At 42.7% G+C, this 24,573-nt stretch overlaps 1 protein-coding gene across 2 annotated transcripts in view; it reads right to left on the bottom strand.

The window, feature by feature from the left end:
* Positions 1-24,183, bottom strand: part of IL13RA1 (interleukin 13 receptor subunit alpha 1) — a 34,797-nt gene extending 10,614 nt beyond the window's left edge. The window contains exons 1-5 of one of the 2 annotated variants that reach the window (XM_067548011.1): positions 23,958-24,183; positions 7,341-7,498; positions 5,299-5,434; positions 3,318-3,438; positions 1,095-1,276 (exon numbers count right to left, since the gene is read on the bottom strand). In XM_067548011.1, coding sequence (XP_067404112.1) covers positions 1,095-1,276; positions 3,318-3,438; positions 5,299-5,434; positions 7,341-7,498; positions 23,958-24,051 — 691 coding nt within the window. In that variant the 5' untranslated portion in view covers positions 24,052-24,183. Of the gene's footprint in view, positions 1-1,094; positions 1,277-3,317; positions 3,439-5,298; positions 5,435-7,297; positions 7,499-7,668; positions 11,225-23,957 lie in introns of those variants that run through there. The other variant, XM_067548012.1, reaches the window with a different exon arrangement.
* Positions 24,184-24,573: the final 390 nt, after the last annotated feature.

Genomic DNA, 24,573 nt, shown 5'->3' with positions numbered 1-24,573 from the left:
CAAAGAGAAGTCAACCACTAAAATGATGCATCATTTTTAGGAGATTTTAACATGACTGTAAGATGGCAGTCTTAAAAACTGCATAAGTTTTACAACTACTGAGTAATGTCCAGTCCTTGGTATTTCAAAATACAGTGGGATTTCTCAAGACCTGGAAGTCAAGCTCATGAGAAAATTCTGCCAAGGAACACCATGATGAATGACCTCATTTGCAAAAATGCTTTGCAATAGGATGGAGCCTTTCAGAAGCTAGTCATCACACCCCGAAGGACTCGGATTAGCCACAGTGTTCCAAAATTAGAGAGGGTGCCTGATGATACACCAATGAGTGCCCTTCATTTGTCATCAATAATTGGCAGCTTTACAATAAAATTTACAGGAAGCTGCGTACAAATCCTAGGTCTCGGAGGATTTTCAAATGCCACAGACTGGCAAGAAGGGTGACAGACCAGGTTCCTAAAGGACACGGGGTTGTGTAATTTAAGTGAATGATACCACAAACAAGGGTAAAAACACCCTAAAAACTCCCACTCTTACTGCAAAAATCTGGGACCTGCAACTGAGTCTTAATTGCAAGTTTATAGTTGATTAGATGCATCTGCTGTTCTCTCTAAAGGCCGGCAACTCATACTCAGGGGAATCCAAAACTTTAGGTTCCAGATGGAAGAGAACAGATTTAAATGGCTTCAGTGGTAACCAGATCTACTCTCCCACTCCCAACTCCCAGAAGACCTGAGACAACATGGATAAGTAACAGTGGGGCCAACCCTGTAGATGAAGGGCAAGATCTTTGGCTGGCGTAAAGTGGTTTAGTGCTGAGTTTCATTCAGAGGCATCACTGATACAATTTAATCTTGGTAAGATTATCTGCCTATTACAAGAGAAGCTGGTGTGTTCATACAACACTTTATGAAAGAAAGCTCTTTATTAGAATAGATACAGATCTGTATCCTGGGTTTATACTTGTCAGGTTATACCAGCTGTTCCATTTGCATTGAGCAATACATGGTCAAAACAACTTCCATTCCCTTTTCTTTGACTGATATTTAAATCACACACTTTGCAAAGTTACATAATATGCCTTTTAAACCTACCAATGGTTGTTGGATTTTTATTTATACAGACAGGCCTAATTTCTTCTGAGTTGTCTCTGATCAAAATACTGATACTTGGATACATATATGTGGAATTTGGGATGGAAAAGTTGAAAATACATCCAAAGTCATCTTTATAGATATAATTCTGGCATTGCTGGGGATTTCCCATGCCTTCATACCTAAAAGAATAAAATATAAATATTTTAACTTCGAACACCCTGGCAATGATGATCAAATTTGCTTTTCAACCTGCTTTACAAGATTGTCAAAGCTGGGTTACAGCAATAAGAGACAGGATTAGACTGAATAATATCTATGTCATTTCATTCATACTTCAAGGAATGCCAAAACCTGAAACATGCAGCTTCATACAGAAAAATCAGTAATAGAAGAGAAGCAAGTCATGGGCCCTTTAACTCAAAGCATTAGAGACAACTCTGCTACTGCTATCCTATATTTTAAAATTTTTAAAAGATAAAATATGTGTTCAAAATATTTTTTTCCAGGATGGAGAACATCCCCATGGAAAAATAATTCCACCTCCAATTTGTGCAAAAGGAAAGCATAACCTGTGATTAATTCCTTTTGACTTTCCTCCACCCACGAAAGGGAAGTGAGTCCGCTCGATAATGGGAAGTAGCTAATTCTATTCCTGTAATTTACTAGAAGTTATACAGTCACCCAGATAACCTAATCCAGTCAAGAGTCCCACCCCCACAACCATTTTACTAATCACCACCCTTCCCCAGCTGCCTAAGATAACAGCCATCACTCACAGAGAGGCTACCACGCCTTCCTCCTCCCTGCTTCCATAAGATAAAGAGGGGAAACAATCCCATCAGGGGCCTCCTGGCACTTCCACAGGAGCTGGGGGACTGCTGTGGTAGACGCCTTCCCTCCTGTCCCCCCAGCAGTGCCGGACAGCTAGCACTGCCTCTGGCACCACAACGGAAGTGCTATTTCTGTGCTGCCTGCCCTCATGCATCGGAGGTGGGGAAATTGCTGGCGCATGTGTGAGAGAGGCTGCGTCAGCCCCACGCTCCATACCACACTGCACTATCCACCTCCCTGCTGAGTGCCTCCCACCTACAACCACGGCTGGATTTTCAGGAATTAGCTATATTAATACTGTGCTACTTTCTTCCAGTTGGACTCCATTCTAGCTAGTCACCACTCGGGACTGGTGTGAATTTGTTGCCAGCTAATGGCAACAACCTAGGCAGCTAAGAGGCCTTATATTCACATTCATCCACTACCCCAATATAGGTTGTGCAAGAAAGGATTGCAGGAGCGGGGTGCAAAGTGCTACCCCAAGAAGGTACATAGCCCCTAAAAATATAAATGCTTTTTTCCAGTCAGGCCCAGGGCTAGGTTCCCATTCCTACATGTAAGAGGGGTTGAGATGAATAGTTTTGGACAGGGAAAAGGTCATTTTTCCGTGTGTTTAGGTTAACATGTACCACAACATCCTGCTATTTGCTGTCCAAACACATTTGAAAAAAAAATTGAAGAAAATTTAGGAATCTTAGTAACTACCATTGGCATGTGAAAGAAGACACATTTTATGTAGTCAATAGAAAGTAAGATATAATGTAAATTTAAAACCGAAAAGACATGGAAAGCTTTAAAATAAAACCCTCCCTTTACAACTCTGCAGAAGCAAATGTAGTCTAACATTTCAGGAAAGACATCAATATCGGGGAGTGCGCACTGGTTAGTGTATATAAATATCAGTGCCAAATTCTTCCTCTCTCCACAACTCTGTTGTCTTGTAACAGGAGACTATTTATGGAAGGCAATTGGCAAGTGAGGGGCTGGAGATGCTAAAAAGGTGGCATCTTGCTCCATAATTTTCAGGAATAAATCAATTTCTTAAAGATGGAAGATAAAATCAGATGGTTTTAAAATGGGTTTTTGGGGCAGGCCAAATGCTTCACATAAGCAAATCATCTCCCGAAGAGCCAGCATCAGCAGCCTTCTGAAGCTTCTGCAACTTAGGGTGTGGGTAGTTTTTTTGCTAAATGGGACTCAGTTATAGTCTGTGTATCAGAGCTTTGGGGTCCGTCAAGGCAATGGGTAATAATACAAATAAAAGTAACTGAATGCAAAGTCAGAGGTATACAAAGTGCTTTTAAAGAAGCACAAAAAAAACAACCACCACCAAATAAACAACCCCCACCCCCCAAAAAAACAAAACAAAACCCTCAAATCAATACAAACCAGTAGTACAGAGTGTAGTTAGTACTAGCACTTGCATTCGGTCCAGGAAGCCACGTACAGACTACGTACTCTAAGTTGTGCCAAATGCAATTTATGGCAACAGCATCAGTGCCTGCAGCACCTGGAATATAAGTTTAAAGACACCTTAGAAAGATTTTTTCCATCAGCAAGTGCCTTTCTTTACGAAATATCAGAGCATCCCCCTTTGGTTAGTGAATTTCTTAGCTGTTGCCATTGTTCACCTTCCACTAGCCTGCTTGAAAGGCAGAGCGTGAGCTTCTCAAGCTGCAGTGAATGCCTTTATTACTCAGCAAGTGAAAGTCACTCACGTGTATGCATAGCATGCCTGAAATCCAGGCAAGGCTCCTCCTAAACACAGGTGATCCAGACAGGCATAAACTGTTGTTTTCATTGTGTCTGAACTAGTACTAAGAATAATTTTACATACAGAAAGAGATGGTGAAACAGGAAATACTATTCCATTAAAATGTACGTGCTTTAGAATTAGTTAAAATCCTTGGCAGTTAAAGGAATATTGTTGCAAAGCCATGAAGTGCATTACAGCTGCCGCCATTAGAAACCATCAAGTAACCATGAGAAAATATTGGATATCGCAGTTATTTTCATGTACTTTGAATATGGAAATAACTGGCTCTAAAATACTGTTCAGTGGCAAACATAGGCAAAATGTAAGTTTTAATCATGACTACTTGGAACTTGTTTCTTCTGACAGAGATGACTGAACGGTTTATTACAGGAAAATTAAAATTGTGCTTAGATGCCGAAGTGAGAGGTGCCTATGCAGACAGCTTTTTAAATACAAAAGTCTGTTTAGCCCACTCGGTCCTAATGGTCCACTTTCGTAGTGCATCAGAACAGTCCTTAAACCAAAGGATATGCAGTGCTCCTAGCACACTGAATCACTTTAATCAATGAAAAATTCCAGATCTCAGCTTCTCCCTGCAACCTCACTTTTCTTTTCAGTTAACCTGCAAGCAGCAGTCACCTGCTTTTTTTGCCTTCATTACCGTCACTTGCTTTCTTGTTCACTTCTTCCTGTACCTCTCTACACACCCAACCCTAGCTACTGGACTCTGCCCTTTAGCCTATTATCTGCCAGTCCTCCTTATACCTCTCTTCCCTGACATTACCCAGAAAATGTGTTTCACTCAGCCATTCTCCCCTGACCCAATCACTTGTATTCTCATTTTTTAAAAGATGAATTCAGAGATGAGACGTTTAAGATCCTAATTCACTAGCAGGGCACATAGGGTAGGTTTCACCATTACAGACGCACATGTACTTTAAGGGGGAAAAAAAACAACACATAATAATTATTTCCTAGTTGTATGCAGTACTGTAACTGTGTTGGTCTCAGGATATCAGGGACACAAGGAGGCGGAGGGGATATCTTCTCTTGGACCAACTTCTGTTGGTGAGAGAGACAAGCTTTTGAGCTACACAGTGGGAAATAATTGTGTAATAATTAGTAGTAATAAAAATACTAATAATTGCACGCATCTGTAATTGTAAAACCTACCCTGTGTGCCCTGCTAATGAATTAGGATCTTAAACTTACACAGCGTAAGCACAAAAGCTTCTCTCTCTCACCAACAGATGCTGGTCCACTAAAAGATATTCCCTCTCCCTCCTTGTCTCTAATTATTTGCTAGCTTACTTACCTGCCAGGATTTTGTTTCTCCTGTAAGAGCTAATAATATAAACAATTAACAATCCTGAACGAAGGTCCTGGTAGGCGAGATGTGTACAGTTCACTTTTAAAGTGTAGTGAGGTATGCAAAGATACAGATATTTTCAAATGTATCAGATCCATTTACTTTTCAGATAAGAAAAATAAAACACTTAAAATTTTAAATTTAGATTCAGCTTTCCTGTACGACAACACAGAAAGCAAGATGATAGGTATTTAGTCAGATATAAAGAAGATAACATGCTTAAGGCTAGGTTTTAAAGTGGGTACCTTTTGGTGGAGTAGAAATCTCCACCCAGTCACTTGGTTCACTTATATTTTCAAATGTGCATTCACTTCTCACTTTGAAATGAACCTCCTCATTCAAGGACATGTCTTCCTCACGAAAAAGATTTCTAGTACATTCCTAAATTTAAAGATAAAGAAAACTTTTAAAAGCCCAAATATATTCAACACCTAAAGTACAAGGAGACCACAGTTAATGTAAAAACTTATTGGAACAAATCAAAAGGCTCAAAGCGAGTTCTAGAACTAAAGGAACAATTTGAGGATGCTTAAAAAGTCCAAACCAAAGGCAATGAAATCTGTGTTTCAGCAAAAACAAAAGGTGATGACCTCTCGGCATGCATATACAACACACCATCCAAGAATTTAGTGTCATGGTCTCAATCCAATTCCCTGTGGACATGGACTGACCGGCAACCTACAGAAATCCAGGGTTGTCTGGAGAAGATTTCTTCCTACAGACAGTTTTCCTAGTCTGATAAAGGCAAAGTCAGGTAGTTTATACTGCCCCTGCCTAAACAGGGGACTTAAAAAATATAGGGATGACAATCCAGCACCTTTCACCACTATAGTCACACAAAACATCAGCGAAAAAGGGCACTTAAAGCCCATGTCAGAGAAACAACAGAAGAAAATGTGCATAAAAGCAAACAATCATTGGTAAGGGAACCAAACAGCCATTAATATTCCAAATACAGCAGATAAGAATGCAAAAATTGCAGCCACAAAACACACTTATGAACTGTTTTCCCTTAAAAGGACCAGGATACTCTGGATTTGGCAGGAAGGTCACAGCAGTCACAGCTGGGACCATGCTGTAAACAACAGATCATAAGATCATAACATGTTCAGTAACCACAGAGTGTCTCCATGAGGCATCATCTCAGGCCTGGAGGACTTCCATCACATCAGGTTTGACTGTATCCAAGGAACAGTGACTTGGGGACAGTTCAGGAAAAAGGTAGTTAAGTCATATACTTTAAAATTCTAAAAATCTAAACAAAGATGACCATGGCGGTTTCTCTTCAGGCCTGGAAGCCCTCTTTGAGGGATTCAAAGTCAGGGTACACGGCCCTTGCAGGAAACTCAGTTTTGTGCAGCTTGAAGATGGAGACAGTTGGCACGTATTGGTTAGAGCAGGGGTGGCCAACCCGTGGCTCGTGAGCCTCATGCGGCTCTTTGCATGCGGCTCTTTGCTCTGCGCATCGTGTGGGATGCCAAAGTGAAATTGACAAGCTGCCTCTGAAATGGAGGGATCAGCGCGAATTGGCTCTTTGCAGTATCTATAGCTATTTTTCGGCTCTTCGTCTCTGACTGGTTGGCCACCCCTGGGTTAGAGTATCTTTAAAAAAATACTTCATTTAATGGAGGCAGAAGAGTCTTTTCTCTTGATATTATTATTATGCTGTTTGTGAACTCGAGAGCTAGGTTGGTTGCTGCTTTTGAGCTCTGAATATTCCCCATCCCATCACGGCATCACAACTGCAGTGAGTGAGATTGTTTCAGATCAAAACCGCCTTTTTTCCCCCCCACACCAAAAAAATGCATAGTTGGTCAAACCAAATATTTTATGAATGTGTTTAATTCACCAAACTATTTCAAGGAAAAAATACTCCAAAGAGTCAAAACGTTTCAAATTAAAAAAACAAAACACAACATATTCAGATTCAACTTTTCATTTCCAATTTGCTTCCATTTAATTAAAAAACGAAAAAAACCATAAAAAATTAAGAGTCTGTTCTGGTCAACTGAAATGTTTCGTTCTAAACACTTTCATTTAAAATTGTTTTGTCGAAATTTTGTGTGTGTTTCTAGTCAACTCAAGGTGATTTGGCCACCAAATGGATCCCATTTGGCCACCAAACCTAAACCAGTTCACACAGCCCTGCACATGACATCCAAGAGTGTGGATCCATTATAGTATATACTTTGAGAACAATTACAGGTAATTTTGTTTCCTTTTATTGTAAGAATAAATATTTACTGGATTATTGTGGAAATCAAAGAGCTGGGGGAAAAAAACGTACTCCGTTTCCTCGTGGAATCCCATCAATCAGCATGTCAGTGCAATATTTTAGATCACAGCCACTGCTAATGCCCTCTGGAGGGTTCCATGTCCATTTCAGTTTACAGAGCAGGCCAAATGAATAATGCAGGTTGGATGGAGGTGGCAGAACTTTTCTTCCTATAAAAGCAAAGGAAAAAGTTTTAAATAAATACTTCATGGATGCTGCAAGTATTTTAATTAATGCTCATCAAAAATTTTCCATCAAGACTATTTCAATAGAAAATTAGGTTTTCAACTATATGTAATTTTCCACCGAAAGCAGACACTTTTCTTGAAAAAGTACCCACCTTTTTCGGCCAAAAACGAAAATCAAAAGCTTCCTGCTGAAAATTTCATATTTTGACACCTTCCTCCCCTTCATCAAAATAACGTCTGCTGAAAATAAAACATTTTCTGACCAGCTTTAATTTTTAAGTTTCACGTAGCGAAGCTGAAATCCTAAGAAGCTTATATTACAATGATTTAAAATGATCTTCTTCAGTTTCATTCCTCTACTTAAATAAAGGATAAATAAATAAAACCCAGTATATTTTGTATTTATTTTTTTTTAAACACATTTGATAAAAAGTCCTACCTCCAGAATGATTCAGCCCTGACTGTAAAGCAATGCAACTGAAATATGCGCCTGTTCAATGCTTCCCCTTAACTCCCCAAATCAGAGTACGTCTGATTTTGAGGAGCCAGGGAGTGAGGTGTCACAGAAGACTGACTCACTGGGTGGGCAGGCACACACAAAACCTTCTCCATCAGGAACTAGACTTTTTGTCAGATTTTATCCAGCATCAGAAAAGGGCTTATGGATGGTTGCTGATGCAAGGGTTTGTGCACAGCTGCTGACAGATGAACTATTCTGTCATCATGTGCACTTCTACCACTGCACAGGTCTGCCCATCCCACATAGAAGAATCACAGAAGATTGGAAGGGACCTCAGTTCAAACCCCTGCTCAAAGCAGGACCAACCCCAACTAAATCATCCCAGCCAGGGCTTTGTCAAGACACACCTTAAAAACCTCTAAGGATGGAGATTCCACCACCTCCCTAGGTAACCCATTCCAGTGCTTCACCACATTCCCAGTGAAATTTTTTTTCCTAATATCCAACCTAGACCTCCCCCACTGCAACTTCAGACTATTGCTCCTAGTTCTGTCATCTGCCACCACTGAGAACAGCCTAGCTCCATCCTACCTGGAACCCCGTTTCGAGTAGTTGAAGGCCACTATCAAATCCCATCTCATTCTTCTCTTCTGCAGACTAAACAAGCCTAGTTCCCTCAGCCTCGCCTCATAAGTCATGTGCGCCAGCCCTCTAATCATTTTTGTGGCCCTCTGCTGGACTCTCCAACTTGTCCACATCCTTCCTGTAGTGGGGGGCCCAAAACTGGACACAATACTCCAAATGTGGCCTCATCAGTGCTGAATAGAGGGGAATAATTACTTCCCTCGATCTGCTGGCAATGCTCCTACAAATGCAGCCCAATATGCCATTAGCTTTCTTGGCAACAAGGGCACACTGCTACCACATATACAGCTTCTTATCCACTGTAAACCCCAGGTCCTTTTCTGCAGAACTTCTACTTATCCAGTTGGTCCCCAGTCTGTAGCCGTGCAAGAGATTATTCTGTCCTAAATGCAGGACTCTGCACTTGTCTTGTTAAACCTCATCAGATTTCTTTTGGTCCAATCCTCCAATTTGTCTAGGTCATATTGTATCCTATCCCTACCTCCAGCGTATCTACCACTCCCCCCAGCTTAGTGTCATCTGCAAACTTGCTGAGGGTGCAATCTACCCCATCCTCCAAGATCATTAATGAAGATGTTGAACAAAACTGGCCCCAGCATCGAATCCTGGGGCACTCCTCTTGACACAGCTGTCAACCAGACATCAAGCCGTTGATCACTATCTGTTAAGCCCAACGATCTAGCCAGCTTTCTATCCATCTTATAGTCCATTCATCCAACCCATACTTCTTTAACTAGCTGGCAAAAATACTGTAGGAGACCATATCAAAAACCTTGCTAAAATCAAAGTATATCACGTCCACCACTTTCCCAACATCCACAGAGCCAATTTTCTCATTCTCACCATAGAAGGCAAACAGGTTGGTCGGGCATGACTAGCCCTTGGTGAATCCATGCTGACTGTTCCTGATCACCTTCCTCTCCTCCAACTGCTTCAAAATGGATTCCTTGAGGACCTGCTCCATGATTTTTCTGGGGACTGAGATGAGGCTGACTGATCTGTAATTTCCCAGCTCCTCCTCCTTCCCTTTTTTTAAAGTTGGGCACTATATTTGCTTTTTTCCAATTGTCAGGGATCTCCCCCGATTGCCGTGAGTTTTCAAAGATAATGGCCAATGGTTCTGCAATTACATCAGCCAACTCCCTTAGCATTCTAGGATGCATTGCATCTGGCCTCCTAATTAAGCATTAAACAAAAACAGGAAATTACACAAAGATTTCATTGTGAAGTGTTTACCCTTGCTACATACACATGCCTAACAAGTCTACAAAAGCAAGGAAATGGAAGTTTAAGCCACCTAACAGTATGTACCCTCTTCTACCTTATCCTTCACCTACAAGCACACATCTTTTCATAACCACAACCACCATATGCCACAGCCCACGCTCAGCTACCTTAACTCTATCCCTTAGAGATGCTAACCTGCCATAATCCACTTTGAATGCTCTTCTACAAATAACTCTTGGCCAAATTACCGTCTCCCAACATAACCAACTTCTACACCAAACATCCACAATTACTAGCATGGGACAAAATAATCTGGGAAAGTGCTGTGTACACAGAGGTAAAAGAGCAGCAAAGTTAAGGCTGCAGCGTGCGGCATACAGTAGCTGTCGTAATAAGGGGTGTGCTTGTAGGTGAAGGCAGAGAATGCGTACTGGTAGGTGGCTTATTTTTATTTTGGAGCTTCTGTGAGTTTGTAGCTACCCTAATTGCTTCACTACAAAGCTGTATGTATTAACAGATATCTATCTTGCGTTTACGTTAATCAATACAATTTTTAGAGACATAGCCCAGTTTTTAAAATTTCAAAGAATTAGTCTTTTCAACTACAACCTTTGGGGTGTATAATGGCTTGGACTTCACACCCAACTAAGTGAGTAAGAGTGCATTAAAAACTTCCCCATACATGAACTAATCTGTTCTTTAACTCAAGTGCACACGAAGCAGGATCGAGGTGCGAAACACAGTCATTTACCGCTGGCACAGGCTAGCAGCACATTACCACCCCACAGAAGAACCGTGATACAGAGGACTCTCAAGCCACCTGGGGCTTCTCCTGCCAGGAGCCGGGGTCCAGCCACCTAGGGCTTTTCACTCTGTTTCCAGCTGGTTCTCTTTTCAGTTAAGAATGACATAACTACTGAGGTAAAGAAATGCAGGGTCTACATTGACATTGCGTCGCCCTATCTATGCCGACATAAGCCCTACACCTCTCATTGAAGTGATTATTTTGGCATATCAAGGAAGTTACATCAGTGGGAGGAGCATTTGAATATGTACACCTCCGCTGTTTTGCCAACAAAAGCAGACTTTTGTCAACAAATGTCTCTAGTGTAGACCAGCCCTGAGTGTAAACAGTAACACTAATCTGATCATCGTCTAGTCTTACAGTCAAAGAAACACCCTGGGAAGGAGGAAAGGAAGCAAGAACCAAGAAGAGAAAAACTGGTTTGTTAAGAAAAATGGCTTGGTAGGAGGATAAAGAGTACAAACTATACCAGACCCATGTTCTCAAGTGTTAACAACTCCAGGACTAGCAACTGTCAAAGGGCAAGGAGGTGTTTTTGTTAAAGGCTATTGTTTGTTATATCTAACTGAACAGCCATTAAAAAGGGCCAAATGAGATCAGTTTCTACAATGAGAGTTAGCACTTGTGATGTCCACTGTATAAACAATACCACCACTGAGATGGCTCAGTGGGGAGACACAAACTGGTATCAAAATCAAATGTAAAAAAAAAAAAAAAAAAAAAAAAAGTGACCTTCACCTTTATGCTTTTTGGTGGACGTGCTGCCGAGACTGGAGTTAGGGAAGACAAGAAAGAGGACAGAGTATGAACTGAATGCACAATAGCTATTTTGCACTATACCTCACATGGACAATCTTATTCCACATTGAGAACGCCTTTGTGACGTTTACCATAGAATCATAGACAATGGCTGAAAAGAACCTTGAGAGGTCAGTTAGTCCAGTCTCTGTGCTGAGGAAGGATGAAGAAACCCAGACCATCCCTGACAGGCGTTTGTCCAAAATCCCCGTGAGCCTTTCATGCCTAGAGTAGCCACCTGAAAATGCCAAGGTCAGGGCATGCTTCAAAAGGAGAGCAGATTCTCCCAACGCTGGTGGGTGACACTGAAGTCAGACTTCCCAACCAGCCACAAACAGTGCTTCTGATTCCCCACACTGGTTATCAAGAAGCCAAAATAAAAATATACACAGCCCCCTTTATTGCATTTCAGTCTCTGGCTCCCAATCAGCCACTAGGTCCCGTAAAGAGATCAGTTGTTTAAAACTCTATGCTCTTTACCAAAAAGGTTTCTCCTGACCCCAAAGGGTCAGCCACAGTACCAGATCAATGTAAGTTTAAATCTTACCCAAAATACCACTCTGCCAGCCAATCCTTTAGTAACTAAAACTAAAGGTTTATTATAAAAGGAAAGAAACATACTATAAGAGAAATGTTAAAGGATTAAAGCAATCAGATAAATACAATTGATTTGAAAGTCGATATATATCAGGTTTCTAATAGGTGGTGGAGTTTGCAGGCTTGTATAGTCTCTCTGGTATACTGTTTAATCAGATCTGGATGGGTCTCAGTCCTGTTTCACTGCTTCAGTTCAGTTCAGTTGTAGATGAGTTGATCCAGAGGTAGGTAGATGGCTGAAGACAAAGACTGAAAGACAAAATGGATCTCGGGCAGCTGCCTGTCATGTCCTTTGGTCTTTGCCATGCTGCTTGTGGAATTTTACAGGAATAAGATGGAGTCCAGAGTCACATGAGTAAGTCCTGGTGACTCATCAGGTATATCCCTGGCTTCTCCCCCTGGGCCCCTTGTACCTGTGACTTTCTTAATGGGCCATTAAGCAGTTTAGTACTGCAGCCATCCTGTCTGGGATGTCGCCCAGCCACAGCACAATTTGAAATACAGATATATCAAACATATCCATAACTTCCATTACACATCTAACACATGAACATCATCATCTTACTTAGCACTTTATAGGCTTTCTAACAGTACCTGACACGGCATATCTCACATGAATTATTATGATTTTGACATACTGATGTTAAATATAATAAATGCCCCCCCCCCTCCAATCTAGCCAGCGTGACACCTCCAATGGCAGGGATTCCACAGTCTCCCTTGGAAGCCTATTCCAGTGCATAACCTTAAAGTTTTTCCTAATATCTAACCTAAATCTTCCTTGCGGCAGATTAAGCCCATTACTTCTTGTCCTAACTTCGGAGGATACGAAGAACAATGGATCACCATCCCCTCTTTATAACATCCCTTAACATATTTGAGGACTATTATCAGGTACCACCTCAGTTTTCTTTTCCAGGACTAACCATCCCCAGTTCTTTCCTCATAAATTAGGATTTCTAAATTTATCATTTTTTTGTTCTATTCTGGACTCTCCAATTCATCCACAATTTTCTTAAAATGTGGTGCTCAGAACTAAACATAATACTACAGTGGTGGCCTTACCAGTGCCTTGTACAGTGGGACAATTTCCCCCGCCACGTCTAACATAGGACACTCCTTTTCATACCCTCCAAAATGATATTAGCCTTTTTTTTGCAACTGCATCACATTGTTGACTCTCATTCATGTAGTGATCCACTAGAACCCCCAGATCCTTTTCAGCAGTACTACTGCTTAGTCACTTATTCCCCACTTTGCGTTTGATTTTTTCAGCCTGAGTCTAGTACATGGTGTGATGCTGTCTGGATTAGGAGTGACCATTTAGAATATTATTGATACCAATATTGCAAAATTACAATAATTCGTACGAGATGTACCATGTCAGGTAACACTGGAAAGGTTATAACTGGCTAACTATGATAATTTTGTTTATGTGTATGTGTCATATTTGTATAATAAGTTATGGATATATGTGATATATCTGTATCTAAAAATCTGTGCTGGGTTACTGGGCTATATCCTCCCAGGCAAGTTAGTGTCAGCATTAATGACTCATTGAGGGCCATTTACAATGACCTTTACAATAAACCTAGGGAGAGAACCAGGACAGCACCTGAATCATCAGGACATGTAGGGAGCACACGCCTGTGGGCAGAGGAACTGCAAATACCTTTCCCTGCCCATGCGCTGTGAGCTTGTGTTTGAATTTGAAACAAGCCACACGGCAGACCAGAACTATAAAATGCAAATTCACCATCTCCATCTTGTGTTATTCCTGCTTCCTACCTCTGGATCAACACATCTACAACTGAAGCTGTGAAACAAAGGACTGAGACCCATCCAGAGGAACTGTACAAGCCTGCAAACTCCACAATTCTGCTGAGAATCTGATATATATGGACTTTGAAATCATTTGTCTAGATCTGTTTGCTTTGACCATTTAACATTTCTCTTCTCATTTGTTTCTTTCCTTCTATAATAAACTTTTAGTTTTAGTTACTAAAGGATTGGCTGGCAGAGTGATATTTTGGGTAGAGATGCAAACCTATATGGATTTGATAATGTGGCTGACCCTTGGGGATCAGGAGAACATTTTGGTAAAGGAAATAGAGTTTTAATAACTTATCACTTTACTGGACTCAGTTGCTGACTGGGAACCAGAGACTGAAATGCAATAAAGGGGGCTGTGCATTTCTTGTTGTAGCTTCTTGATAACCAGCGTGGGGGATCAGGAGCACTGTTTGTGATGGGTTGGTGAATTTAACTGCCATGTTAGCCACCATTTTGGGGGAAATCTGCTCTCCTTTTGCAACCTGTCCTGACCTTGGCATTTTCAGAGCTAGCCTAGGCATGACGGGTCACACTTGGCACTTGTCTTTGGAGAATTAGTCTGAAATCAACAAGGTGAAATTCAATCATTTGTCAAGGTTATTTTGAATTCTAATCCTGTCCTCCAAAGTGTTAGCAGCCTCTCCCAGGTTGGTGTCAGCCACAAATTTTATAAGTGAACACCCCATTTCATTATTCAAGTCACCGATTAAAATATTGATGAGTACCAGACTCAGAACAGACCCCTGTATGACCCCACTAGATACAGCCTCCCAGTTTGACACTGAACTGTTGATAACTAATCTTTGAATATGGCCTTTCAACCATTTTTGCACCCACATTTTAGTAATTTAATCTAGACCACATTTCCCTTTGAGTATTATACGGGACTGTATCTAAAGCTTCAAGACAGTTCAAGTCTACAGCTTCTCCCCTATCCTCTAGGCCAGTGTTTTTTCATTTGCGCACCTGTCAAAAATTTCAAATGGAAGCGCGGACCCCTTTGGAAATCTTATACATACTTTGTGGACCCAGCACAGGCTGAAAACCACTGCTCTAGGCCAGTAAATCTGTCCACTTAATCTGTTTATCTTAATCCACTTCCAAAATGGATTAAGCTAAACCTCACAAAGACACTTAGTGCAAAATAAGAGAATGTCCATGCAGACAGGTAGTGAGGAATTGCTACTGAGAAATAGTTATTCTGGGCTAGTTCCCCGTGTACTCAACCCCTCAGCCACTCATTAAATCCTAGGAGATGCCCGAGGCCTTGATTATTGTCACACAATAGCAGCTTTGTTTTGGTTTTTTATCTACTCAGTGAGTACTGCCAATCACATTCACTCCATTGCAAAGAGCATAGTAACACCACCACGCCATTCATTTTTTGTTTAATGTCAATGTGCAGACTCCTACAGTTGAAAAGAAGTGACTAGTATTTTATTTGTTTTTGAACAGTTCTTTTAATATATTCTTATCAGTTTTGAATAAAAAAAACCAAAAAACCCAACTTTCACTATTTGTGCTCTTTTTTCCATTATGCAAAGGTTGTCTTCACCCTGTTGTTTTGAGCACAGCTAAAGTTAAAACAGGACTCTTCTGTTTAACAAGAATACAACCTCCATTTGATACAACAAGGAAGTTACCTGCCTTACTAATGAGCACCACTGCAGGCTTTGGGAATAGTCTTCCTTCACATGTGACAAGTTGATATCTAGATTGCTCAGTCATCTAACTGCTGAATCACTGAGGGTAGCAAAGCATTGCAGTCCATTCTCCAATCTCCTAATTGTGCACTCCCCACCACATTTGACGGACTGCATCGCTGCCCTGCAGTCATGCTGTGAAGACTGGGATAAGCTAAATTTCTGCACTGTGGCAGCTACTCTGGCCATCCACTCAGCAGCCTGTTAACTCTCGTCCAAGATCTGCATCCCAGGTTGCAAACAGGAGGAAGGTAGGACTTCTGAAGTTTGTCAGCATACCCGTCTCTTTCCCCCCAGAGTTGCTGCCACTCTGCAAGGACATAGCTGTCAGTCCTGATAGCCCTTCGTTCATCTGAGACTAGAACTGGACCGGCAACACTGGACATGAATGTATGAATGGCCACCACAAAAGGATTTTGCAAAGTCTTTCATGGCTGTCAGCAGGAACTGCAGGTGTAGGTGTTTTCTTCTGAATGAGGGCAGATCTTCTAGTAGTAACTCTGTATTGCTTATTTACACTTACTGGAACCACCATCTGCTTTGTGTGCAGCATGTTGTTGTCATCCATTATAACCCTACATTCAGTTTTAAGGGTAATGGCATCTTGCTGAAGTTTTGGGGGAGCTATGTAAGCCAACACATATAAATTAGATGTTAATGTGTGGCTAAAGCAACCATTAATGATATAGGTGGCTGTACTCAGCTCCAAATGAATGAGAGGCATATGCTGACTTCTGCCCCAAACTGCTGAACAATATTCTGCTTGAGTGAATACCAGCACCAAGACTGAGGTTTGTAAAACATTTGCTTCTGCTCCCCAGACAGCTTCTGGATCAAGAAAGTGCAGCAGGTGATCTTTTTCTTTAACTATTCTAGATAGGACCAGTATGTTAAACTGCAGTTAAATCTGACTCCTAAGTATGTGAAAACTGGCTGGAAAGGAAGTGGGCGATCCTCACCACAGACTATAAGGGGTTGATTGGCCAGGTGATTGTTCAGCTGGAAGGTTGTGGCCGCCATCTTAGACTCATTTACTGGAAGTCTCCACTGAACAAGGGAAATGGCCAGAGCATTTGTGGTCCTGACTGAGTGACTCTTTGATATGCGGACAGTTACCCATGTCAGCAAAACAGATGGCTTCTACATATACACACTTATGACCAACCAACAGCAAAGGCCAATAAGTATGTAGGTTGAAAAGGAGAGACAGTAGACTGACCCTTGTGAGAGGCTGTTACAGAGATGCCAAAGCCAGTGGTTCTTAGCCCGCGGGCTGCTTGTACAGCTGCAGCCCATGTGACATGCAGGTAGTATATATATTGTGTGGATGTGGCCCACAACATGGAGAGAACTGCATATGCGGCCCACAATGGTAAATAGGCCAGTGCTTCTTCGAAGATGACTGACTTTGTCTCTGGTTTCCAAATTTGTTTCCAAATTGAAGCTCCAATTTGTTACCATTTCCATGACAAACCACACCATGGCCCTACAGGGAATAGTCTACGACAACTTGGTGAATAGCCTCAGATGCCTGGCAGCATCATACAGCTGACTGATCCACCAGAAAGGCACTGCTTTTCTTGTCTTTTTCAAAAGGCATCTTTGCTGTCTTGCATAAGGCAAATGACTTGAGCTTGGGTACCTCCCTCATCTACAGCCAGCCTGAACAGCCAGGGCAGTTGTGGTTCGATAATCTCATTGATTCTGATGCACATCGGTCTCTCCACAAGCTTCTATGTGAGACAAAGGAGAAAGATGGGTTCATCCAGTGGTTCTCCTGGGTTTGTAATAGCTACGGCCTTTGCTCTTACACATTTTAAGGATGCAGTTTTCCTGGAAACATCGGAGGAGGAACCGAAGCAGGCAGTTTTTGGGCCTAGGTGCAGTAGGGACTCCTTTCCTGTTTTTGTAAGTTTCATGGTCTTCTCCAGCTGTCTGAAAAAGGAACCACCACAGAGTCCATCGCTTACCACTGGGCTGGCGCCTCCTCCTGGTCACTCTGTGGATTAGCTCGAGGCAGACACCCCCTTCCAGCTTGCACACGGTTGTTCCAGTTCTCTCTCTCTTCCCTTTCTTGCTCCAGGAACCACAGCATCCTCTTTGTGAGTTAGCCCTCCGGCTAGGTGACTCAGTGTTTTCCCCTTCCAGGGTGCAGTCCTTTGAATCCTTTGTCAGGCAGTCTTCCAGTTCCCTGCCCCACCAGTTTAGGCCACCCCCTTGGTGGCCGATGAGGGCGGGTCTGGGTTCCCCTTTCTCCGGGTTCCAGTTCAGGGATCCTCAATCCAGCAGTTCTAGCTTTCCACTATCTGCTCTCACTGCTCCTTCCTTGGACTGCTTCCTAGCACTCTGCAGCTGCCAAACACTCCTCTCTTTTCCCAAGGAGTGACTGCCTTTACCCAGCAGCCACTCCCTTCTGTTGCCAGCTATCTGGCTTTATAGGCTTTATACGGATGGGACAGCACTGGCAGTGACTTGAAACTCCTCTTTGCTGAGGCTGGAGTCTCCAGAAAGTCTGTTAATGGTCTGCAAGGCTTTCTGACAAGAATGAGCAAGTCTGTCTTTGTAACTCTCTCTCTCTATTGATCATGCCTGGTTGATCCAGCAGTTGAACGACAGCCTTACTCTTTTAGGAATGGATTCCTGTTTGTTACCAGCAGATCTGAATTCCTGGTAAAGCTTAATTGCCTCTGACAAACATCCAGAGATATACTGTCAGTGTCACCCTCGATGGATTATCAGTTGCTTGAACTAGTTTGCAAGAAGTGTGGTAGGAATCGTTTATATTGGCTGGACAACACATCAAGTCCAACTTCAGCTAGTTTGCTTATAGATATATCTACTTCTGCTTGAAAGACCTCTCACTGAGCTTTCAGAAAATTCAACCAGGCCTTCCGTAAGGTGTTTGTTGTTAATATCTGCATGCCTGTGGTGATCAGACAGCAGATGCTGAGACTTCAGAAAAGCTCCAAGTACCTTCTGTTCTGTGACCACTGGAGGCAGCTGCCGGGAAGATGAAAAGGTGATGTCAGGTGAAAGAGCCTGTAGCACATCTGCTACTGTGAGAACTGGGGGCTTGCCTTGGGTCAGAGAGGAGTTGTAGATCAGTGACTGATGCCCACTCCATTAGATTCTCTCCATCTGCGTAGTTTTCAGGGTAGCCCCAACAGACTTGGTGGGAACTGAAGTCTCCATAGTAGATGGAAAGACCTGGAAAGGTGGGCAGACTGGGGGTTGGCCAGTTAACTGATGGAGCTCTATAGATATTAACGAACAAACTCATTCACCTTGATTGCCTGCCATTTATGATGGAATTTGGACCAGATATCGATATAGTGATAGAGGACAGATCTTCTCTAACATAAGGTATCATCCCATACTGCCTGCAATGGTGATGAGCCATGACAGCATAACCCGGAACATCAGTGGTGAAATGCATCTCCTGAAGCAAGATTGTGTGCTTCAAGGTTTGTAAGTAGGTGAAGTTTGTAATTTTGCTGTTCATATCCCCTCGTTACTGAAATGCAGCATCTTGAGAACCGGCCCTAGCACTAGGGTTTGCAATGCTGGCCCTGAAAAGGACTCCTTTGAAATACAGCTCTTTCAGGCTGATTGTTGCTTAGAACATGAGCCTGTATTCCAAATTGTTTGCTTTCACTTCCCTTTCCACTGCTTAAGGGGGATGCCATAAGAAGGTAGTAGATATGCCCTGCTGGGGTCCTATTCTGAAAACACTCACTACTGAGTGCGATCTCACTAAGTCAATTAGTAGTCTCAGTTAAATCTTTCAATACGACTTCCACATTAATATCACGTTTTATAGAAGTATTTGCAGGATTAAGCCCCTAATTATCAGCCACCAGCACATAAAGCATAAGATGTTTTTTGTGGGGCTCCACAAGGTATCTTAAAAAAATGTCAAGCTAAAAACTTTAATAGACACTCCTTTTAAAATTCTACATGCACTTTCCATTTAGTAAACCTTAATTTTAGGTATTTTATGCTCACACAACTATTTCACATTGCATGAAGCGGAAACTGTGTTTGCAAATTATAAACCTTGAATAACTCTTATGAGCATAACAAATTTAACCTAAAATACTTCAAGTAATTTTCAGGTCTCACACTTTTATGTCAACTTCTGGGGATAAAATGGCTTAGATGTAAAAAGCATGTATAGAGTACATCTTCAGTACTCAAGTCCCCCTCAATACTTTTGTTATTAAAATATCAGCCACACAGTGATTTGAACAGCAATTCCCACAATCTTTTCAGCTTTCATGAATTTGGATCCATTCCATGTAAAGTATCGTTAAATACTGATGTAAAATACCTGCATTAACAACAACGTAACTTAGAATTTTCTGACTATGTGCACTTAAACTTCTGGTAGAAGTTGACCAGTGCTCCTTTCCCAAATCTGCATGCTAGTTTGGGATCAGGTACAGTTAGGGCAGTGGCGGAAGGACATAGGGATGGGTGAAAGCTTTACAATCAGTCCCTGGAATTGGGAAGCAAATGTGTTCCTCTCGAATACTAGTATGGTTTTGAAGCTTCCATTTTGGAGCCACATCTCAGAGTTCAGGACATGTGATGGGTGCAAGATTATTGAGAACCCCAGAGACTATGAGTTGTTGGAAAAAACACAGCAGAATGGTTTGCTTAAGAGAAACCTCTGCTTTTAAATTCCGTTCCCATTGCGATGTTTTATTTCTGCATCATTCCAATTAACATAATCAGTCTGATATGCAGATCAGCTATAGCTGAAAGGATCTAAATGGTAAAATAGATATAAATCCATGGCTGGCAACTCTATCCCTTTTTCATGCCCTTTCTGTTCCTATAGATCTCTCTAGCTAAACATCATAATACAAAGTAAAAATAATCACAATCTCTGCAAAACAGTCAGTCAAATTGTTTCTGCTCATAAATTTAATTTGTTCATTTAGAAATAATGATTTAATGAGATTTTGCTTCATTCCTCACTGAAGTGTTAAAAATCAAGTAGAAAATAACCAATCTGATTAAACAGTAATACATATAATTAAATCTATATAGTTAGCACCCAATTTAAGAAGCTTTCTATTTTAATATTAATAAGGTAAGTCATGATTTAAATAAACTTGATAAAATTAAGGTAGTATCTAATTTAAGTAAATTACTATAGCTTTAGAAAAGTTGACAGATAATAGTAGATGAACTGGTAATAGTAGCTCAATACTAATTATGAAAGTGAAAGAGGAAGTAAATCAAAGATAGTACTTATCAATAGCCATGAGGGGATTCCAATTTTTTCTTAAGGAGGACAATACATTACATTTTAAAATATATATTGATTATTCATTATTTCCACTCTTCCAGAGGTGTGTACAGTGATTTAGTGACAATTAAAATGACACTCCTCTGAGCTAAAAAGTTTACAATAATAGGAAAAGAAAATCAATGGTTCAATTCAAAGACCAAGATTTTTTCATTTAAAAAACTTAAAAAGAAAAGTATTTTATTTTTGACCAAGATTTATTATCAGTAAGACCTCCAGAAAGATTAACTGTAGCAGGGATTGATTTACTGATGTACTCTTGTTTACCATTCTTAAATCCCCAATATCAGAAATACTACTATTTATACAAAATACCACATGATTAATTAAATTTCTCCCCTGCACCCCACCAAAATGATCTGTATCTAACATCTAAGGCTCTAATGACTTCAGCTGGGTGCCACTCTAGCATAGGGGTCTGTATTTACAACCAGCTGGCAGAACCGGGACTGGTTAGTACATAGCGTAATCTACATATTAGGCTAACATCCCCCATGGAATACGAGATCTAATTAAGTTATTTAGCACTAAATTATATGACAGAATTTACTCCTGAATTGTATTTCCCAGATATACACACACTTTTCAGACTGGTTTTCCATCTGAATTTTTTTCTTGTTCCTATTAACAAAGATGGGAACGTCACTGAGATTTAACGTAGCCTCTATATACAATTAGGTATGAGATCTTTTGAATCAATATTTACACTCATCCTATATAAACAGGGAAGCCTTTGCTTAATTTTCATTTACATTTAAAATCTAAATTTCAGTCACATTATATTAACAAAGTTTTTCCACTGAATCTTCTTAGTTAAAAAGACAGTCAAAATGAAATCCTAGACACTTAAATAAAAAGCCCCCAACTTAGAAGTCGATTCATACACTTGTTCTCAAGTCTCTTGACAATTTTGTGGGTTTACAGATGTATTTTCCTATTGATTTAAAAAAGAAAAAGCTAAAACAAAAAAAACCCTTGTCTTCGCTGTCACTGTGAGCTCCCCGGCTTCAGAAAAAGCAACGGGAAACTGATTCTACAGAAAGTAATATCAAATGCAAGCAGTAAAGAATAGTGGAGCTGAATATACAGTTTTCAAATCCCCAACTGAAGAAAGTGTTTTTGTTTAATTCTTTAAGTTTTACTAAACTCTGATGGTACTTGCAACAGAACCATGTATGAAATTTTTAGGAAAGTGTGTTTTTTTGTTTTTTAAAAAGGTGGTGGCTGCAGTCACAGGAATTTGAGAAAGATGCAGTTTAAAGCCGCCAGATATGTTTGTGTCCTTTTCAAATGCAATCATAAAGACAGGAAGATCAAAATCTTAAATTGCCCCCCACTAATTTATGATATAGGACAGTGGTTCTCAACCTTTCCAGATTTCTGTACTCCTTTCAGGAGTCTGATTTGTCTTACATACCTGTTTCAGGTCACTTAAAAACTACTTGCTTACAAAATCAGACATAAAAAGTCACAAAAGTGTCACAGAGCACTATTACTGAAAAATGGCTTACTTTCGCATTCTATATGTAAGAATTTTTAGTTAGTACTGACTTCGCTGGTGCTTTTTACGTAGCCTGTAGTAAAACTAGGCAAATATTTAGATGAGCTGATGTACCCTCTGAAAGACCTCTGCGTACCTCCAGGGGTAAGAGTACCCCTGGTTGAGAACCACTGATATAGGAAGCAATGGGTCTGAAATCCTAATTTGAATTGCACATCACTTTCAAATTTTGCACAATCTATAGGCAGTTTAGGCTGAAAAAGTCAAAGTTATATGAACTGAATGTGCAATCTAATGATCACACATTCAAAGAAATAGTTGCTGTTTGCAGGATTAGGCACTATCTTTACAACGGGTTTTTTTTACAAGAGTAAAAATATTTACAGTAGTAAATGTTTGCAGGAGCACACTTGTAGCTGGAAGGATTAAGGGATAAGGAATGGTTGGGCCAGGCTGTACGATTTAAAACACATGCGAATTATGGCCCTGATCCAACCCACATGTGCACTTAATTTAGCTTTATGCACTGTGAAGAATCCCATCAATTTCAGTAGGATTAATCCTGGTGTGTAAAATTAAGCAGGACTGTAAATCCTTGCAGCACCAGCGCGGAAAACAGCCCACAACCCTGAAATGCAGAGGCGAGTGGTGCTACACTTCAGTCCATTGTTAAAGATTTGGGGGGGAGGAATACGGACATATAAAGTGCCAGCGAGTTGATTATTTCAACCCAGCTCTGGGGGGTCTTTTTTGCTGCCATGCCCCGTCTCCTGTTTGCAGAGGGGCAGGGCAGTGGCGTGATGGGGGGCAGCACTTAAAAAAAGACCCACAGTCAAATCGAAATACAGCTTAAAAGTGGGGGGGGAATAGATACAGCAGTGTAGACAAGCGTGAAAGTGTAGACAAGACACATGGGACGCGTCCCCCCCCCCCGTGTGTGTGTGTGTGTGTGTGTGTGTGTCTGTGTGCACAGCAGTGTATACAAGACACATCGAGACGCGTCCCCCCCCCCAGGTGTGTGTGTGTGTGTGTGTGCGCGCACAGCAGTGTAGACGCGACACATGGAGACGCGTCGCCCCCCCGCAGGTGTGTGTGTGTGTGTGTGTGTGTGTGTGTGCGCACAGCAGTGTAGACAAGACACATGGAGACGCGTCCCCCCCCCCCAGGTGTGTGTGTGTGTCTGTGTGCGCACAGCAGTGTAGACAAGACACAGCCCCGACGGCGGGATGTCGGGCACGCTAATGACCGCGATCCCCAGCCACTGGCTCTCCTCAGGGCTGGCACCGCAGCGGGTGAACGGCCCTTGGCCCGGCCGTGGCGGCGGGGCAGAGCGGGGCGGGGAGCCGCTTACCTCTGCCAGAGCCGGTCCGGCCCGGTCCCCCCCAGCTCTGCCCCGCCCCGCCTTCTCCCCTCAGCCGCGGCAGGGAGCCTGGCTGCTACCACCGCCCCGCGGGGCTCCCCCACCGCCTCCCGGGACCGACCTCGGCCCGCTGCAGCCAAAGGAGCCCGCTGCTCAGCGCCGCCCGGCCCCGGCCCGGCCCGGCGCGCTCCGTACCTGGCGCCCGCCCGTCGGGCTGGGCCGCCCCGGCCGCGAGGCAGAGAGTCAGGGCGAGGAGGCGGCGGGCTGCGGCGGGCACAGCGGCGCCCATGGCTCCCGGCTCCGCCACCGGACTCCAGCCGCCGCTCCGGCTCCGGCTGCGGCTCCGACCCCTTCCTGGCGCGGCGGGGCCGGGCCAGACGGGAAGAGGCCCGCCCAGGTAACCCGAGCCGCTTCCCTCCGCCTCCTCAGCCGCGGGTGGGGCCGGGTGGGGCCGGCCGGCGGCGGCCACTGAGCGCCCCTCCCCCGCTACCCCGCCCCCAACCCGAGCCGGGCCCTCGCTCGCCTCAGGGCGTCCCTCAGCCCCACACGCCCGTCCCGTCCCGTCCCGCCCCCTCGGGGCCTCCCGCCCAGGCCACCCTGCCTCGGCCCATCGGGCCCTGGGTCCCCCCCCTGCGAAGCCCCCCGGTTCCCCCCATTTCCCCAGGAGCGGGCGGGTATTAAAAGCTGCCCCGCGCCCTTTGAAAGCGCCCTCAGACGCTGCTCCGCCCTTCGCCGCACCGAGGGGGTGAGCAGTGTCTGGGTCATGGCCTGCTTCCCCCCCGCCCTCTGCTGGGCTCATAGCTGGGGCTGG

The sequence above is a fragment of the Emydura macquarii genome, unplaced genomic scaffold (assembly GCF_026122565.2).
Source record: "Emydura macquarii macquarii isolate MOO-44397 ecotype Brisbane River unplaced genomic scaffold, CSIRO-AGI_Emac_v2 contig_1253, whole genome shotgun sequence".
Taxonomy (NCBI): domain Eukaryota; kingdom Metazoa; phylum Chordata; order Testudines; family Chelidae; genus Emydura; species Emydura macquarii.
This window is presented reverse-complemented; position numbering and strand designations above follow the sequence as displayed.